The sequence below is a fragment of the Phytophthora cinnamomi genome (assembly GCF_018691715.1).
Source record: "Phytophthora cinnamomi strain GKB4 chromosome Unknown Contig8, whole genome shotgun sequence".
Taxonomy (NCBI): Eukaryota; Oomycota; class Peronosporomycetes; order Peronosporales; family Peronosporaceae; genus Phytophthora; species Phytophthora cinnamomi.
This window is the reverse complement of record NW_027150941.1, coordinates 454,608-469,611: the sequence shown is the minus strand read 5'-3', so window position 1 is coordinate 469,611 and position 15,004 is coordinate 454,608. Positions and strand designations below refer to the sequence as shown.

The following is a 15,004-nucleotide window of genomic DNA, read 5'->3' as shown; positions in this document are numbered from 1 at the left end:
CGTGTTCTACTACAGGGAGTTGATCCTTTTGAGCCAATCGTCGCTCTTGCACGATTGCATTGGTCGAATATCGGGCCTTATGTTTCACGCCCGATTCATTGGCAGAGCGCAATTAGACCAAGTCGAGGCGAGGCGATGCGCGGCGAGAACGCGGGCGTGCTGGACGCCATGAGCGACGTGAGCGCGTCCTCGGACAGCGACGAGGAGCTGCTGCACGTGATGGACCCGTCGGACCCGCGTGCGCACCGGGCAGCGCCCAGCGTCGTGCGCCCCACGCGCACGAAGACGGCCAAGGCTGCGAAGAATCAGACGGCGTCTCGCTGGGACTCAGACGACGACGTGGGCGAGCCAATCAGCGTCGACTCGGACGCCGAGAATCAGACGACTCAGAAACCTGCCGTAATCGCGCGTGATGACGCCGCCGCCCCCAAGTCCGCCAAGAAGCCCGGCGTGACGCTGTCCAAGTGGGCGGCGCGCTTCCTCGTGCCGGCGAGCGAGCGCCAGATCCCCGTGTTCGAGGAGCCGCCGCTCGAGCCGCTGAACGACTTCATCCTGAGCGACTTCGGCTCGAGATTCCGCGGCGACGCCGGCGACGTGGAGGTGGAGAAGGCGATCCAGGCGGAGGACGACGACCGCGAGCAGCAGGACGGCGACGAGGGCAACAGGATGCAGGTGGGCGCGCCGCTGTTCGACGCCAACTCAACTGGCAACGACAAGGAGAATGCCGACGAGAAGGACAACGCCGACGACGCCAAGGAGAAGAACAAGAAGAAGAAGAAGAAGAACGCCGAGGACGGACGCAAGCGCAAGGAGAACAGGTACTTCGTCACGGACCTGGCCACCAAGTGCTTCCACTGCGGGGAGGTGGGCCACATGGCCAGCGTCTGCATGAACGACAAGCTGCAGCCACCCTGCTACTACTGCGCGCTGCGGGGCCACCAGTTCTGGGCGTGCCCCAACCTGCCGTGCACCAACTGCCTGCAACTGGGTCATCAGGAGCGCGATTGCAGCAACCGGGCGCTGGACATTGATCCGTGCGGCGTGTGCGGCCGCGCGGGCCACATTGAAGACGACTGCGACAACGTTGGAAGACAGGAGCTGCTGACCTGTATGGTGTGCACGAAAGTGGGCCATCTGCAGTGCGTGCCCGTTCCCCCTCCTGCCGACCGACGTGTGTACTGCCCCCATTGCGCAAAGAACCACACGCTGGAGGAGTGTGATACGTACAGGGAGCCAGCAGCCACCAACTTCGCGGCCCGGACGGCCAGTGGTCGCACTGTGCAGACTTGCTACGAGTGTAATGAGGCTGGTCACATTGCCGCCGAGTGTCCTGTGCGCCTGAATGGGTATGGTAGGAGCAGAGGCAACTGTTTCAAGTGCGGACAACCCGGACACTTTGCTGCAGACTGCTACAGCTCGAACAACAACAGCAACGGTCGGCGCGTTACTGGTCGCAAGCGTGGTCGGGATGTGGAAGACGAGTACCCAGACTACAATGGCTACGACTACGATGAAGATGAGGACTACTACTCGTACGACAGGTCGTCCAGGGGTGGCAAGAAAAATCGGAACCGTGGTGGTTCATCTCGGCCTCGGAAAAACGCTGGAAACCAAGGATACGCCCGGTTAAACGAGGCGCTGCCTACAAGACCTTACAGAAGCAACAACAATAGCTACGGTGAGCGGAGGTACAACTCGCGTCGGTAGATAGGTTGTCGTGTTGGGTGTGACAGTGGGTCGATTGAACTCCTGTATCATCTCCTCGACGCGTTGTAGCGTACATATACACGGAACATGGGCTGCAAGCATGCGATGCTGGAGAAAGTGCTGTAGAATCTATTTCCTCTTGATGAGCTTGGACACGTTATCGTAGAGCTTGAGGTCGGTGAACTTGGTGTCGAGTGTGGCGAGGCAGATGGCAAACGCCTGGAGTGGACTGAGTGGATACTGCAAGACCAACGACGATGGTGTTGTGAGAACACAAACGTGGTTTTGGTCGTGACAACAGGGTAAGAACTTGCCTTGACATCCATGATGAATATGCTCTTGTGGCATTTGCACTGCCTGCGTGGTCCGGGTGGTTGACAGGATACTCTGCCAAACTGTAGCACGGTCTCGTCTCCGAGATTCTGGATGGACATTGTTGGAAAAATACAGGTTAGTTCGGTTCGCAACTCAATGCTGCAGGACTCGTGTCGTACGTCGCACATCATCTGGAAGTTCTTGATGGACGGCATCGTGACGCGCCCGCCGAAGTCCAGCACATGGCCGCAAGTCTTCTCGTCAAAGTGCGGTCGCTTGTTGTGCAACATGAGAAGGTTACCGCTGTCTGCACTGCCAGCGTCAGTCTGCTTATCCTTCCAAATCGATGCTGCGCCGTTGGATTGCACGAGAGGAATCTGCGCGGCGAGTCTCCCCGGCCCCATGTCGTCGTACGAGAACTCAACAGCGCCCAAAATGTTGCGAATATTTGCCTCGAGAGCTGTTTTGTCGGGGCTCATGCCGTCGTCGTACATAGTATACTCGGACCCTGACTATAAGATGCAGAACGGAGACCTCGGTTAGTTTGGGCAGCAACCAGGTGCGTGCTCGCAAGACTGTTAGGCTTCCATACCCAGTTGCTTCGCAGTTTCCCGACGATGAGGTTGCTGCGCCGATTTGTGGGGTTCTGTTCCATGGTGAGCAGGTAGTTGGACGTTTTGCTGCTCGTTCGCTTTTGGGCACAGAGCAAAAATTGGTTCCCGGACTCGAGGAAGAGGCGAAAGACGGGGTGCAGCCGATTTAGGCCTTGGCGATCACGTTCCACGTAACACTATGATGGATGAGCAACACAAGTGTCAGCTTTCCACCAGCGGGGTGATGAGAAAGTCGAGCATCGATGTTTTTACGCGGATGGCAGCGGAACCTTGAGCGGGTGATCGCATCACGAATGAGCGAAGTGCGTCAATCTCCGCGCGTCTTGTTTCTCCAGAGAATTCCCCGTCCTTGCTGGAGGCGCTGGCAGCTCCGAAGAGTTCGCGGTTGGCGTTGATAACCGGTGCTGTGATCGACATCATAGAGTTATTAGTCATCATGACTTACTGGGTGTTATCGGTGGTACTACCATCTACCTTCGCGTTCTTGATCCGAATCGTCTGAGTCGTGTGGGAAGTCTCCTTCCGAGTTATGGCTGCGGCTGACGCTACTGCTACCTTTTCGCGACGGTGACTTGTCGTTGGAGCTTGGGAATGAAAGTCGTCGCCGTCGCGAGTCGCCATCTATGGCGTCCACAGCACTGCTCTTGGCTTCGCTACGAGCATCCTTCTTGTTGGGGATGGGGTCAACTTTTTCTTCGGGCCTCGAAGCCGGCAATGTCACGCGTCGACGGCTCTCGAGACCGTCATACTTGCGATGATCCCGACGAGGCTTCACTTCTCGTTCGTCCTCATCGGAACCGAGTTGCAGCTCCGCCATCATTTGGTCATAGGTCGCTTGTTGGCCCCGCTGGCGTGTCATGCTGCGTTTTCAGCTTAATAGTTCACCGAGATGTGTGGGTGGTGGTGCTCACGTTTCCGTGTTAAAATGGACTAGCTTCCAAGGCTGAGTGGTTTCATTATGTCGACACACCCGTCAACCGATAATTTTAGTTTGCTTCAAAGATATTGTGCAGCGTGGTGATCGGGGGAGGGAGATACCACCAAAGTAGGTTTGAGTGGTGGTGGTGGGAGGGGGAGGTCTTGTCGAGCTGTCACGTATTGCAATCAATTCAACCAAGTTACTTTGAGGTGTGCGGTGCACTCGGGGCCAAATGGTGTAGCTACATGTAGTCGCAAGGGCAACCTTAGGGGTATTATGAGGACTTTCCAATTCCATGGCGCTGAACAAGGAGAATGTACTCCACCATCAGAAGTGGGTGGCTACGCTGCTGCTATGCTTTTTTTTTTTGCGTTTCAGCAAGAGTTTCTTCGAGAAGCTGATGCTTTCAAATCGAACCAGAAGTGTGGGGGAACGCAAGCAAAAGCTTGGCAGCAAGCTCCAGCATGGGTAATTTTGTATTACAAACTCGTAGTGTACGTCGAAGCATCCTGTATTCAGCTTGATGTTTTCGGGGGCACGTCTAGCTAACCTGGTTATTATGCAGCGGGGGGAGCGCCTTTTGATTCGTTGACGATGATGCTGTGGAAGGTGGCGAGCTGCTGAATCCGCTTCGCTCACTTCGTCTTCGCTGGAGCTCGCCTGGATGCTCAAGTGTTTTCGATTTGCCTCGTGACCGCGGCGGTGGAGTAGCATGCATAGGATTCAGCATCTGCATCGGCGGGTTCATTGCCTGCTGCATCTGCATTTGCTGTTGCAATTGAACATGAGGCTTGAGAACCTGCAACATTCCGACGTTGGGTGTCCTTGCGAAGGTCTTGTTGTACATCTCCTCTCGGTTGAGCAGTTCACGCTTGAAGTAAGCCATCTCGTCCAGCGTACGCCGAACTAGTGCGTCTTTTTCCAACACGTATCGCTCCAGCTCGACGATACGCGAGACGTCCTCGGGGCGACTCTCACGTCGAGCATACTTATCCTGCCACTCCACGATCGTTGTCTTCAGGTAAGCTACTTTCTCAGCCATGATTCGTCGAGTTTCTTCAAATTGGTCACTTAGTTGCTTCGTCTCCGCCAAGTTTTCCTCCAATAACTTGTCCATCTCGCGCTTCGCTGCCAACTTGAGTGTCTCCACTTGATCACGTGAGCTTTTCTCCAATGCGGCCACCTTTTGTGCCATCTCTTCAGTCTTCGCCACCAAAGCAGCGCTCATATTTTGCCCATCGCGCATCGCACTCGCCCAATCCAGCGTTTTCTTAGTCAACGCTTCCTTTGAGGAGTCCAATTCCGCGCGTAACTCTCCGTATCGCTGCTCATGTGTTGTTTGAGCCTCGCACAGAGCTTCTGAGTGTTCACGGTCTTTCTTGGAGCTGAGCTCCGCTAGCTGCTTTGCGGCGTCCGCCCTTTCCGCCAAAATTGAGCACTCTTGCGCACTATTCAACCTCTCCTCTAGCTTCTGCAAGGCCTCAGCGTGTAGCTGGGCGGACGTTTGGAGCTCTTGGCTGTGGTTTGATGCTAACAGAGCAAAGTCCGCGTCAGCTTTCGCCTGAAGACTAGCAAGCTGTACTCTTGACTCGTCCAAAACTCGTTTTTCCAGCTCACGCTCGCGATTTGAGTGATCATGGTGCAGGTTTTCAAGTTCTTGGCGGAATGATAGCTCTGCACGAGCTCGATCGGCCGCCGTGCGCTCGGCAAACCCAACTATGGCGCTACGAAGCTGCTCTTGCTCAAAAAGCCTCGTCTCCTCCATGGATCTCCGCGCTTCAGTTGTTTCCTCGGTCGAGGCTCCAAGAGCTATCTGCAGGCTTTCAACATCCTCTTGAAGCTTTGCAAGCTGCGGTTCATACAGTTCTCGCAATTTTTTTTCTTGATCTACTAGCTCCCCTAGCCTTTGAGCCTCAAGTTGGTCCGTGGTAGTTCGCAGGACTTCTGCATGTTCTTGGGCCAGCTGAAGAATAACTTTCGTGTGCTGCTGCTCTTGCTGAATCTTCTCCGCTGTTAGTGCTTTGATAGCGTTCCCATGCTGTGACTCGAGCTCTCGAAGTTGTCTCTGGTGTGCTTCATCTCGTTCTTTTTGGGACTTCTGCGTAGATGACTGCAGAGCATCTTTGGCCCAATGCAGAGAAGTCACTTGCTGCTTTGAGCTCTCGAGTTGTTGAGCTAAGTCTGCATGCCTCTTCTGTAGATCTGCAAACTGCTGAATTTGTGCTGCTAGTTGGTCTTGCGACGCCTTCACCTGTACCTCTAACTTCGCGATTTCGTCACGAAGTTTCGTCTGTGCAGAGCTCGAAGCAGCTTCATGCTCAGCCAAGACCCGCTCGTGTTCTCTCCTCAGCTCTGCTATCCTTTCGTCGGTCGACTTCGCTGAGGCCTCTTTCATGCGCAATTCCAATTGTTCCAACTGTTTTGCTGCCGCGATTCGCTGCGTCTCCATCTCGTGAGTATGGGAACTCATCAGGTCTTGAAGCCTACTCTCGTGCGTTTGGCTGAGCAGGTTTAAAGCTAGTTCACCGTCGATCTTCGCCTGTTTTGTCTCGCCTTCTGCACGCGCCAGTTCCTGCTTCAGCTTCACTTGAGTGAGTGTGTTGTTCGCACCCTCCGTCTGCATATCGGCTATGGACTTCAGCGCCACCGCGAGCTCTTGTTCGAGTTTGGCGATTTGCTTTTGACCGGCCTCAATCTGTTGAGAAGCGAGCTGCGCTTCGCTTTTGCCGTTCGCAATATGCAGCTCGTGCTCATGTAGCTGCTGCCGAAGTCGAGCTTCCACCTCCGACGCACTCGCGCTCTGCTTCAATGTCTCCATCTGCGCAGACTCCAAGTCTTCTTGTGCCTGTAGCAGCGCTCGATCCCGAGTCTGCAGCGTCTGCTTCAGCGTCCCAAGTTCTTTCGCGAGCTCATCGATCTTGTCCGTGCTAACAGCTAGCATGCGCTGGAGCTCCTCGGCGTGAGCAGAGGCGTCACGACGCACACTCTGGGAGTCTAGCTGCGCCTTGGAAAGCTGCAGCTCCAGCTGCTTAATGGTCCGTGCTGCCTCCTGCTGGCTCTTCACCATAGTCTCCTTCTCTTCGCGCAGCTTGGTCTCACTGCCCCGCAGCGCCTCGACATCCACCAGCAGCGCCTCGATCTTGGTCACCAGCTCGTGCTTCGTCTTGTCAAACGCAGTCTTGGCCGCCACTTCTTGCTCTAACCGCTTGTGTTCGTGCTCCGCTGCTGCCTCCTGCTTCTGCTTCTCCCAGTCGAGCTTGACGCTCACGAGTTCCGCCTTCAACGCGTCTTGGGCTCGTAGCTGCTCCGCCAGCATCTTGTTGTACTTGGCGTTCGAGGTCGTGACAAGCTGCTCCACCTCGTCGGTGTGTTTCTCCCTCAGCTCGTCCATCTTGACCTCGTTCGCCATCGCCGCCTGCTGCGAGCTCACCACTCGCTCCTTCTCCTTGGCTGTAGCGAGCTGCATCAACTGCTCCACGCGTTCGTCGAAAGCTCGTTGCGCGTCTTGCACCTGCGTCTCGAGCTCCGCCACTTTGGCCTGAAAAGCTTCCTCCGCCGCAGCGCGACTCGCTTGCGACCGCCGCTGCTGCTGCTGCGCCTCGCTCATCAACTTCTGTCGGTCCGCAACATGTTGTCGTTCGCGCTGCGCTGCCGTGGCCGCTTGCGCCTGCAGCTTGCTCTGCAGCGCGCGCATCTTGTCGACTGCGTCCTGCGTGAGCTTTTGAACCTCCGCGGTGTGTGCCGTGCGCGTGTGCTCCGCCTCGGCCTGGTAGTCCTCGTTGCGCGTGTTGAGCTGGAAGATGACCTTGGTGAGCTGCGCCACCTTCTTGCACATTTTGAGGTGCAGTTCGGCCGCCGCCGCGGCCGACGTCGCAGCACCCGCGCTCATGCTGGTGCCAACCTGCAATCCACAGCAACAGGTAGCTGAGACCTTGGACGCTGCGTGTCCGGCGTGGCGACTTGTAGACGAAACGGACACCGACATGCACGTCCAGCCTCAAAATAAGCAGACAAGCCTCCGCGATCCGCATGCCGTTGAGGATCTTGCTCGTCGCCGTGGCGCAGGCGGTTGTCACCGTGAAAGGCGACGTGAGCTTCCCAGGCGTCGAGTTCAACGCCGCGGTCGGGGAACCTGCCTACGCGAGCAGCTACTATAACTACGCGCCGAACGCGCTGTACGACACGGTGTTCGTGCCGGGCAACGCCAACGACGGCTTCCCGGACGAGACGAGCTGGTGGTCGGCAGGTGACAACGCGAGCGAGGAGGTCTTCTGGCAGGCCAATATGAGCGCGCTGGTGCCGACGCTCTCGCGCATCGTGGTGCGCTGGCACGGCTTCCTGTCGCCGCGCAGCTACCGCATCCGCGTGTCGTACGACGGCGTCGACTTCACGAGCATCATCGCCGTCTTCAACCTCAGCAATGCCTACGACCGGGTGGACAACCACACGGAAGGGCTGGCCGCCCTCACGTCCAAGTTCCGGTACGTTCGCGTCGTCATAGGCGAGCCCAACGTCTGCAGCGACCAGTACTCGTGCACGGATGATGGGGTCAGCTCCACCACGAGCAGCACGAACGAACGGGTGATCTACGGCATCCGAGAGGTGGAGGTGTGGGCCAAGGGAACCAGGAGCGGTAAGCTGCATGTACTATTACATCCGTACGACCAAAAAATTTCGAGGATAGGCAAAACTTGTGTAATGCTGAGCGAGATGGATGTGGTGATGTGTATTTTTCATGATATGATGTTGCAGGAGCTTTGAGACTTTCCGGGATGGAACGTGGCCCCATCGTGGTCGGCGTTTTACTGTCGGCGTTGCTTATGGCAGGATACAGCGTGGTGTAGTGGTAGATCAGAGACGGAGGATGAAGAATCAAAATGGTTGGCGCTTTCTATTTGAACAAACTCGAAACTCACTCACGACTCACTCAAGACAAACTACTGCCAGTCCAAGACGCGGCGCGCAATGGTCTGACGAGGGAAAACGACACACACAACACGACCGCGTTCGGCGAGCGAGCGGGAGCAGAGACTGCGGCTCGAAGTCAGCTTCAAAATACTCGAAATCCACATAGTTCTTCTTCAGCATACAAGATGGTAACGCACTCACACTCACTTCCTCTCGGTTCGTTCTCGATGGAGGGTCTCTCTTCCAACGTCTCTCATTCATTGCAACCAACGCATTGAGATGGCGTTTCGCACGGCACGGCACATGGGTCTAGGCTCGACTCGACTCGGCTTACAGCTGCGAGTTCTTGTCAATGGTGAAGATATCGCCCGAGGCCTTCTTCGAGTTCTTCTTGTTGTTCCGTCGCTTCATGTACACCGTACCAGCGATGGCCAGGACGGCGCAGACCCCGGCCGCCGCGGCGATCGGAATGGCCTTCGAGGACGTTTTGTCGTCTGACTCGTCGTCGCCCGACTGAAACTTGACCGCCTTGGCGCTGAACGCCGTCTGCTGCTGCGTGGTCTGGTCGGCGTTGTTGCTGCTGCCAGTGCCACTTGAAGTCGTCGTGGTGGTAGCTGTGGTGCTGCCGCTGTACGAGGCGGCGGCGGCCGACGGCGAGAACGTCAGCACGGATTCCGAGCCCGAAGCCTCCGTGTTCGAGGAGTCAGCCGGCGACGAAGAGGCCGTGGACGAAGCCGTGGAGGCACCCGACGAGTAGGTGGCAGCCGAGGACTCGGTGGATGTGGGGGTAGCGGCGGACGACTCGGTAGTCGAGCCACCCGTAGACGTCTCAGTGTTATCACTTCCAGCGGTGGAGAACTCTTGGCTGCAAGAGGCCGAGTCGGTAGCTCCGCCGACGGCGCTGTTGTCCTCAGTGCCGCTGCCGGCGACTGAGAACTCCTGGCTGCACGAGTCGTCGGCGGTGTCGCTGCTGCCGGCAACGGAGAACTCCTGGCTGCAGGACTCCGAGCCGGCGATGTCGTACTCCTCGGAGCAGTCCGAGCCAGCGATGTCATACTCCTGGCTGCAGTCTTCGCTACCAGCGATGTCGTAGCCCTCCGAGCAGTCGTCCGACGCGGCGACGCCAGTGTCCGTCGAAGTGCCAGTGGAGCTGCCGGTGTTGTCTGTAGACGTGCCGGTGTTGTCCGTAGACGTGCCGGTGTTGTCCGTAGACGTGCCGGTGTTGTCCGTAGACGTGCCGGTGTTGTCCGTGGACGTGCCGGTCTTGCCAGTGTCGGTCGTGCCGGTGCTCGTGTCCGTGGACGATCCAGTTGTGTCCGTTGACGTCCCCGTGGACGTGTCAGTAGTGCCTGTGCCAGTGCCAGTGTTAGCCTCCTGCTGGGTAGTGTCAGACGAAGCACCAGTGTCCGTCGACGTGTCGGTGTTACCGGTCGACGTATCGGTGTTACCGGTCGAAGTGTCGGTGTTACCGGTCGACGTATCGGTGTTACCGGTCGAAGTGTCGGTGTTACCGGTCGACGTATCGGTGTTGCCGGTCGAAGTGTCGGTGTTACCGGTCGAAGTATTGGTGTTGCCGGTCGACGAATCGGTGTTACCGGTCGAAGTGTCGGTGTTACCGGTCGACGTATCGGTGTTGCCGGTCGACGTATCGGTGTTGCCTGTCGAAGTGTCGGTGTTACCGGTCGAAGTATCGGTGTTGCCGGTGTCAGTGCCCGTGCCCGTGGTGTCATCCGAGCCGGCAATGTCGTATCCTTCGCTGCAGTCGTCCGAGCCGGCGATGTCGTATTCCTGCGAGCAGTCCTCACTGCCGGCAACCGAGAACTCCTGGCTGCACGAGTCGTCGCCGCTGCCAGCCACGGAGAACTCCTGGCTGCACGAGTCGTCGGCAGTGTCGCTGCTGCCGGCGACCGAGAACTCCTGGCTGCACGATGCCGAGTCGGTAGCCCCGCCCACGGCGCTGCTGTCCTCCGTGCCGCTGCCGGCAACGGAGAACTCCTGGCTGCACGAGGCCGAGTCAGTGGCGCCGCCCTCGGCGCTGCCCCCGCTCGGGAACGTAGCGGCCGAGCCCGTGGCGGCCGACGACTCGGTGGAGAAGGTCGTGGCCGAGCCGGTGGCGGTCGAGCCGCCCGAAGTGAAGGTGGCGGCCGAGCCCGTGGCGGCCGACGACTCGGTGGAGAAGTAGGTGGCCGAGCCCGTGGCGGTCGAGCCGCCCGACGAGTAGCCGGTCTGCGTCGGCTGCTGCTGCTGCGTCTGGTCGGCGTTGTCGCCCGAGTTGGCCGAGACAGTGCCGGCGCCGCTGCTGGTGAGGCCCGACGACTTGAAGTCGATGGCGTTGACCTGCGCCGCGCACAGGACGGCGGCGAGAACCAGACCCTTGGCGACCTTCATATTCTACTGCTGCTCTGAGGACGGGTGGAACGCTACTCTCTGTGTGCAGGCAGGCAGAAGTCTAATTGGAGAATGAACGGAAGAGCGGGTGGGAGATTCTAGGGATTGCAGAAGCTCGACATCATGGGCTGGGGACTCGCGGCGCAGAGAGTCAGCCGTGCTTCTGGGCGGAGCTTCGTCGCCACAGCTGGCGGAGCAGCCGGGTAGCAATCCTTGTGCGACTACTACTGACTGAGTATAGAAAGTAGTACCTTTTCACAGTTACTGTACTCTTTAGTTAACGTAATACACTGCTGGGATCGCCGAGCTTCACAAGCAGTGGAGGCCGCTTTACACGCCTTGGGGGAGTCTTCCGATAGGATTTACCCCGCGGCTGAGCACAGAAGCGTTGACAGCTCAGTGTTTGGGCTGGGAAGACGTCCCCCAAGTGAAGTATATTAATATTAAAATACAGCAGTATTAGCGCAAAACAGTACTACTTTCCGAGCCGTTGAATGCTATTTGAGGATGCGAAAATTGTAGTACTACCAAAGCTGTCAGCTGGTGCGGGCGAACACACGTATCGCCGTCGTTAAAACGTCGGAGTGTATGGGGGAGTTCAGTGCAGTAGAGACTATGCCGAGCCGGGCCCATCTGGAGCCCGGCTCCGTCAAGCGTTGTGAGCGCCGAGCACCGACAGCGTCCATGCGGCTGGCGGCGCGGAAGCCCCCGACATGGGCGAGACCAGATCAGGGGCTTTACTATGGGCCGACGACCAGCCTTGGCATGGCTCAGATTAGATGAAGCTATGTGTATTAGATGGATCCGTGCTGGTTTTCATTTCTAGTTCGCTGCAGAGGTGGCGGGACGAGTCGCCTGTGACGCTGGGCGCTGGGCTCCACGAAAGATTTCGGTCGCGAGCACCAGCGGGTGAATCAAGCTGAAACCGTGTCATGTCAGCAACGCGCTGGCTGCTGGCTGCTGGCTGCTGGCCGCCAGTCTGGCAGGTGGAGCACCCCAGCCGGCGGGCGCCACCTTTCGACGCTGAAGTTGCACCGAGTTCGGTGACTGCCGCCGCCAGCTGGAATCGGGCACTCCACGAATCTCTTCCGCAACGCTCGCGCGGAAGTTGAGGCTGGGATAACTGGATGGCACCGGGCTCACGGCTGCTGCGGCGGCCTGCAGCACCTATCGATCCAGTCGCACCGCGCCGCTGGCGTTGGATCAGTCGGCTGCAGCAGGAAGCAACGACCTCGTTGGCAGCCGCATTTTTCATGGCCGGCAGCGCGTCGATGTGAGCGTGGCGTCGTGGGCCACAAAGCATAATGTGCCGGCGCGATTGCGCTCGCCGCGAGGCTATACAGTATGCCTAGATATTTAGCTGCGTTGTCACACGCACAGAGCTGTGCCGGTGACTCAAGTCGCGCGAGGCCTCGCATTAGTTCTCGTTGAGCAAAGCCTACAATCTTCTTGGCCATCTCTTCAACCGCGTGCAATGGCGGCCGCCTCGCTACGCGTTGCAAGTCGCCGAGTTGATGCCCTGCGCGACAAGCGAAGTTCGTGGACAGCCCTGCGTCTCTCGCATCGTGAGCAAGTCGCCCGCCGGCGCCGGCAGACCACCAGAGTGGCTTCAGTAGTCAATGGGATCGGCTAATGTATCTTTAATACATGACCGATGCAATCCCAGGCTGGGGTGCATGCCGTCTTTACATTTTCGCTTTATTATACCGTACCGTAAGCAGGAGCGTTGCGGAGCTACCGCTTCCGAGCCGAGCTCCGCGACGCCACGACATAGCCTGGCAGGCAGGCAGCACCAGCGATGGGGGGAGGACTCGACTAGTTTCTGGAAAACAGCGGCTTACTAAGCGTCACCAAGATCGGTGGCGGACCTCTACGATTTCTCGCAGCGTGTTGAGCCCGGCACACGCTTGCCACCTCGACCCGAGCGCAGGGCAGGAGGATCGCGTGGCGGAAGTGCTCGGAGGATCGACTGCTGGTCGATGCCACCTAGCATAGCTGGTGTCGCCATCTTAGCATTTTGATTCCATCGCAACAATGCAGGCGGCGCAATCGTGCGTCGAGATTGGCACGCATTGTTGATGTGGTGGGCCACCACTGGTGGGAGCCTCTTGTGGAAAGGAGTGCCGCCGCTGGGGCTCCAGATGCTTTCATAGAGGCCTTTGGGCGGGTGAGCTTGGGTGATCCGCGCGGTTCCGAGCGGTGACGTGAGGGAAACTCTGGGCGGCGGTGGCCGACATGGACCCGGCGTCGTGGCTTGCCACTGGTGCCTCCAAAGCGACTGGCAACTTGCCAGTCGCTTTGGCGGCATCACTGCAACGCGTTGATCATTAGCGGATGCTGTACGATTGCAGCAAGCGGTCCCGGTGGTCTATCACCGTTTACTGTGAGATGGACTCGTCGGTCTCGAGGGGTGGTCAAGCAGCACCACTTACAGGTACCGGTATCGACAAGGAAACACCGTGGTGATCCTGAGTCGAGCTGAAGTTGTGGCCATTCGAGTCATTTCGAATGTCAACTTCTTGAAACCCAGTCTCAAGCACAGGTCTGTGCAGCACCGAGGAAGGCGCAAGACACTAGAGAAGATATCGGTGTGGGCAGAGGCGCCGAATCAAGGAAGCGATGGTGGCCCTATGAGCTGCGCCAGTCAAGAGCAGAAGCAGCAATTAGATCGCTGCGTGACGAAATGCGTGTCATCAATGTAAACTACATGAACACCGAAGGACCGTGTAAGGTGCTTACTGCGTGTCATCAATGTAAACTACATGAACACCGAAGGACCGTGTACTAGGAAATTCTTGTTTCCTGTAGGAACCAGAATCAGTGCTCTCAAGCAGGCTTTGCTGCCACGAAGTGGCGTACTTCCAGTGCTCTGACAAAGTATGTCCGTGCAATTGTATCTCTGCGGGCTACCAGTGGTTATAAGTCAACACCGCCTAAATTCATAGCACCCTTCAGCGTTCCGATTGCGGCTGATGGTGTGTAACTTACTGCAACCGAGTCGATACATGTACAAGGAGACTGTATAGGAAACTAGGCGCTGACGAGCAAAACCTATTGCAGTACATGTACGCACAGAATGTAACTCGATACGTAGCAGCGACAAAGCGCTTATTCTACCAAACGCCTGCAATACATGTAATGTGCTGGGTCTGTTTGCTGTTCGTTCCAAACCCATCCAACTTGAAGGGTCCACAGGTTTGCTGCTACCTGTACCTGTACTGTAAAGCGTGGTCTTCCGTTGAGTACACAGCGCGAAAGGGCCGGAGAAACAAACTCGTATTCATCGTAACATCGGTCACCAACATTCTAGCAGCTGAATGGATCCCTGCCAAACAGCCTCCTCTTCCAACCTCCACCCACTGCGCTCGATCGAACTAAAGCCGTGTTTCGTTCACACACACTTTCAATTCAATTAATGCTACCGACGTAATAAGACATGACCCCCACCGCACCGCGGCAACCCGTGGCGACGCCCAGGGCCGCAACACGCTTACAGCACCGAGTTCTTGTCGTCGATGGTGAAGATCTCGCCCGGGAGCTTGTCGTCATCCTTCCTCCGCTTAAGGTAGACGGCGCCCAGCACGCCGATGCAGGCGCAGGCGCCAACAGCTGCGATGAGGGGCACGGCGCTCGATTTCTTCTCCTCGCCCTTCTCCTCAGCGGGGTCGGAGTCCGCGAAGTTCACCTGCTGCACATTGAAGCCCTTCTGGACGGCGTCGTTCGAGTCGCCCTTGTCGCCCTTGCCGCCCTTGTCGCTGGAACCCGAGTCGATCTCGTACTGTCCCTTCTCATCGTGCTGCTGCTCGTAGTTGCCAGCGCTAACCGTGGCCATGCACAGCACGGCGGCGATGAAAAGTCCCTTGATGAGCTGCATTCCTGTCGGTTCCTGTGTTCTGGTGCTTTGGTGGGGGAATTGACACACGCGTGCTTCCCTGCTTTCACGCGTCCAATTGAAGAATGGCCCCCTACGGCCGAGGAAGCCCCAGATTGGGGAGATTCGGCACGAATCAAAGCACAAGATTGATCATGGGCTGGGGAAGAGCGAGTCGAGAGGCTGGCCAGCCGTGCGCATGGGCTGGTGAACCCGTATGCTAGGGCAGGGGCCATTTCGATACAGATCTAAGTTAAATGCTTAAACCGTAGGTGACAATTT

The 15,004-nt window shown here is 57.5% G+C and overlaps 6 protein-coding genes across 6 annotated transcripts; 2 read left to right on the top strand and 4 right to left on the bottom strand.

Moving 5' to 3' along the window:
• Window positions 1-135: 135 nt before the first annotated feature.
• On the top strand, window positions 136-1,707 carry IUM83_11673 (Zinc finger CCHC domain-containing protein 7; the record flags this gene model as incomplete). Its single annotated transcript, XM_067936246.1, has 1 exon — window positions 136-1,707. The coding sequence occupies one exon, from the start codon at window positions 136-138 to the stop codon at window positions 1,705-1,707; it is 1,572 nt and encodes a 523-aa protein (XP_067798581.1).
• Window positions 1,708-1,836: 129 nt separating this feature from the next.
• IUM83_11672 (Tubby-like protein) lies at window positions 1,837-3,456 on the bottom strand (the record flags this gene model as incomplete). Its single annotated transcript, XM_067936245.1, has 6 exons — window positions 1,837-1,947; window positions 2,022-2,129; window positions 2,202-2,534; window positions 2,615-2,812; window positions 2,889-3,040; window positions 3,111-3,456. The coding sequence occupies 6 exons, from the start codon at window positions 3,454-3,456 to the stop codon at window positions 1,837-1,839; spliced, it is 1,248 nt and encodes a 415-aa protein (XP_067798582.1).
• An 822-nt stretch (window positions 3,457-4,278) lies between these two features.
• IUM83_11671 (Histidine--tRNA ligase) lies at window positions 4,279-7,390 on the bottom strand (the record flags this gene model as incomplete). Its single annotated transcript, XM_067936244.1, has 2 exons — window positions 4,279-4,285; window positions 4,362-7,390. The coding sequence occupies 2 exons, from the start codon at window positions 7,388-7,390 to the stop codon at window positions 4,279-4,281; spliced, it is 3,036 nt and encodes a 1,011-aa protein (XP_067798498.1).
• A 194-nt stretch (window positions 7,391-7,584) lies between these two features.
• On the top strand, window positions 7,585-8,399 carry IUM83_11670 (RxLR-like protein; the record flags this gene model as incomplete). The annotated part of the gene is made up of 2 exons (XM_067936243.1): window positions 7,585-8,188; window positions 8,308-8,399. The coding sequence occupies 2 exons, from the start codon at window positions 7,585-7,587 to the stop codon at window positions 8,397-8,399; spliced, it is 696 nt and encodes a 231-aa protein (XP_067798499.1).
• Window positions 8,400-8,793: 394 nt separating this feature from the next.
• On the bottom strand, window positions 8,794-10,851 carry IUM83_11669 (repeat-containing protein; the record flags this gene model as incomplete). Its single annotated transcript, XM_067936242.1, has 1 exon — window positions 8,794-10,851. The coding sequence occupies one exon, from the start codon at window positions 10,849-10,851 to the stop codon at window positions 8,794-8,796; it is 2,058 nt and encodes a 685-aa protein (XP_067798683.1).
• A 3,490-nt stretch (window positions 10,852-14,341) lies between these two features.
• On the bottom strand, window positions 14,342-14,725 carry IUM83_11668 (uncharacterized protein; the record flags this gene model as incomplete). The annotated part of the gene is made up of 1 exon (XM_067936241.1): window positions 14,342-14,725. The coding sequence occupies one exon, from the start codon at window positions 14,723-14,725 to the stop codon at window positions 14,342-14,344; it is 384 nt and encodes a 127-aa protein (XP_067798682.1).
• Between the last annotated feature and the right edge of the window lie 279 nt (window positions 14,726-15,004).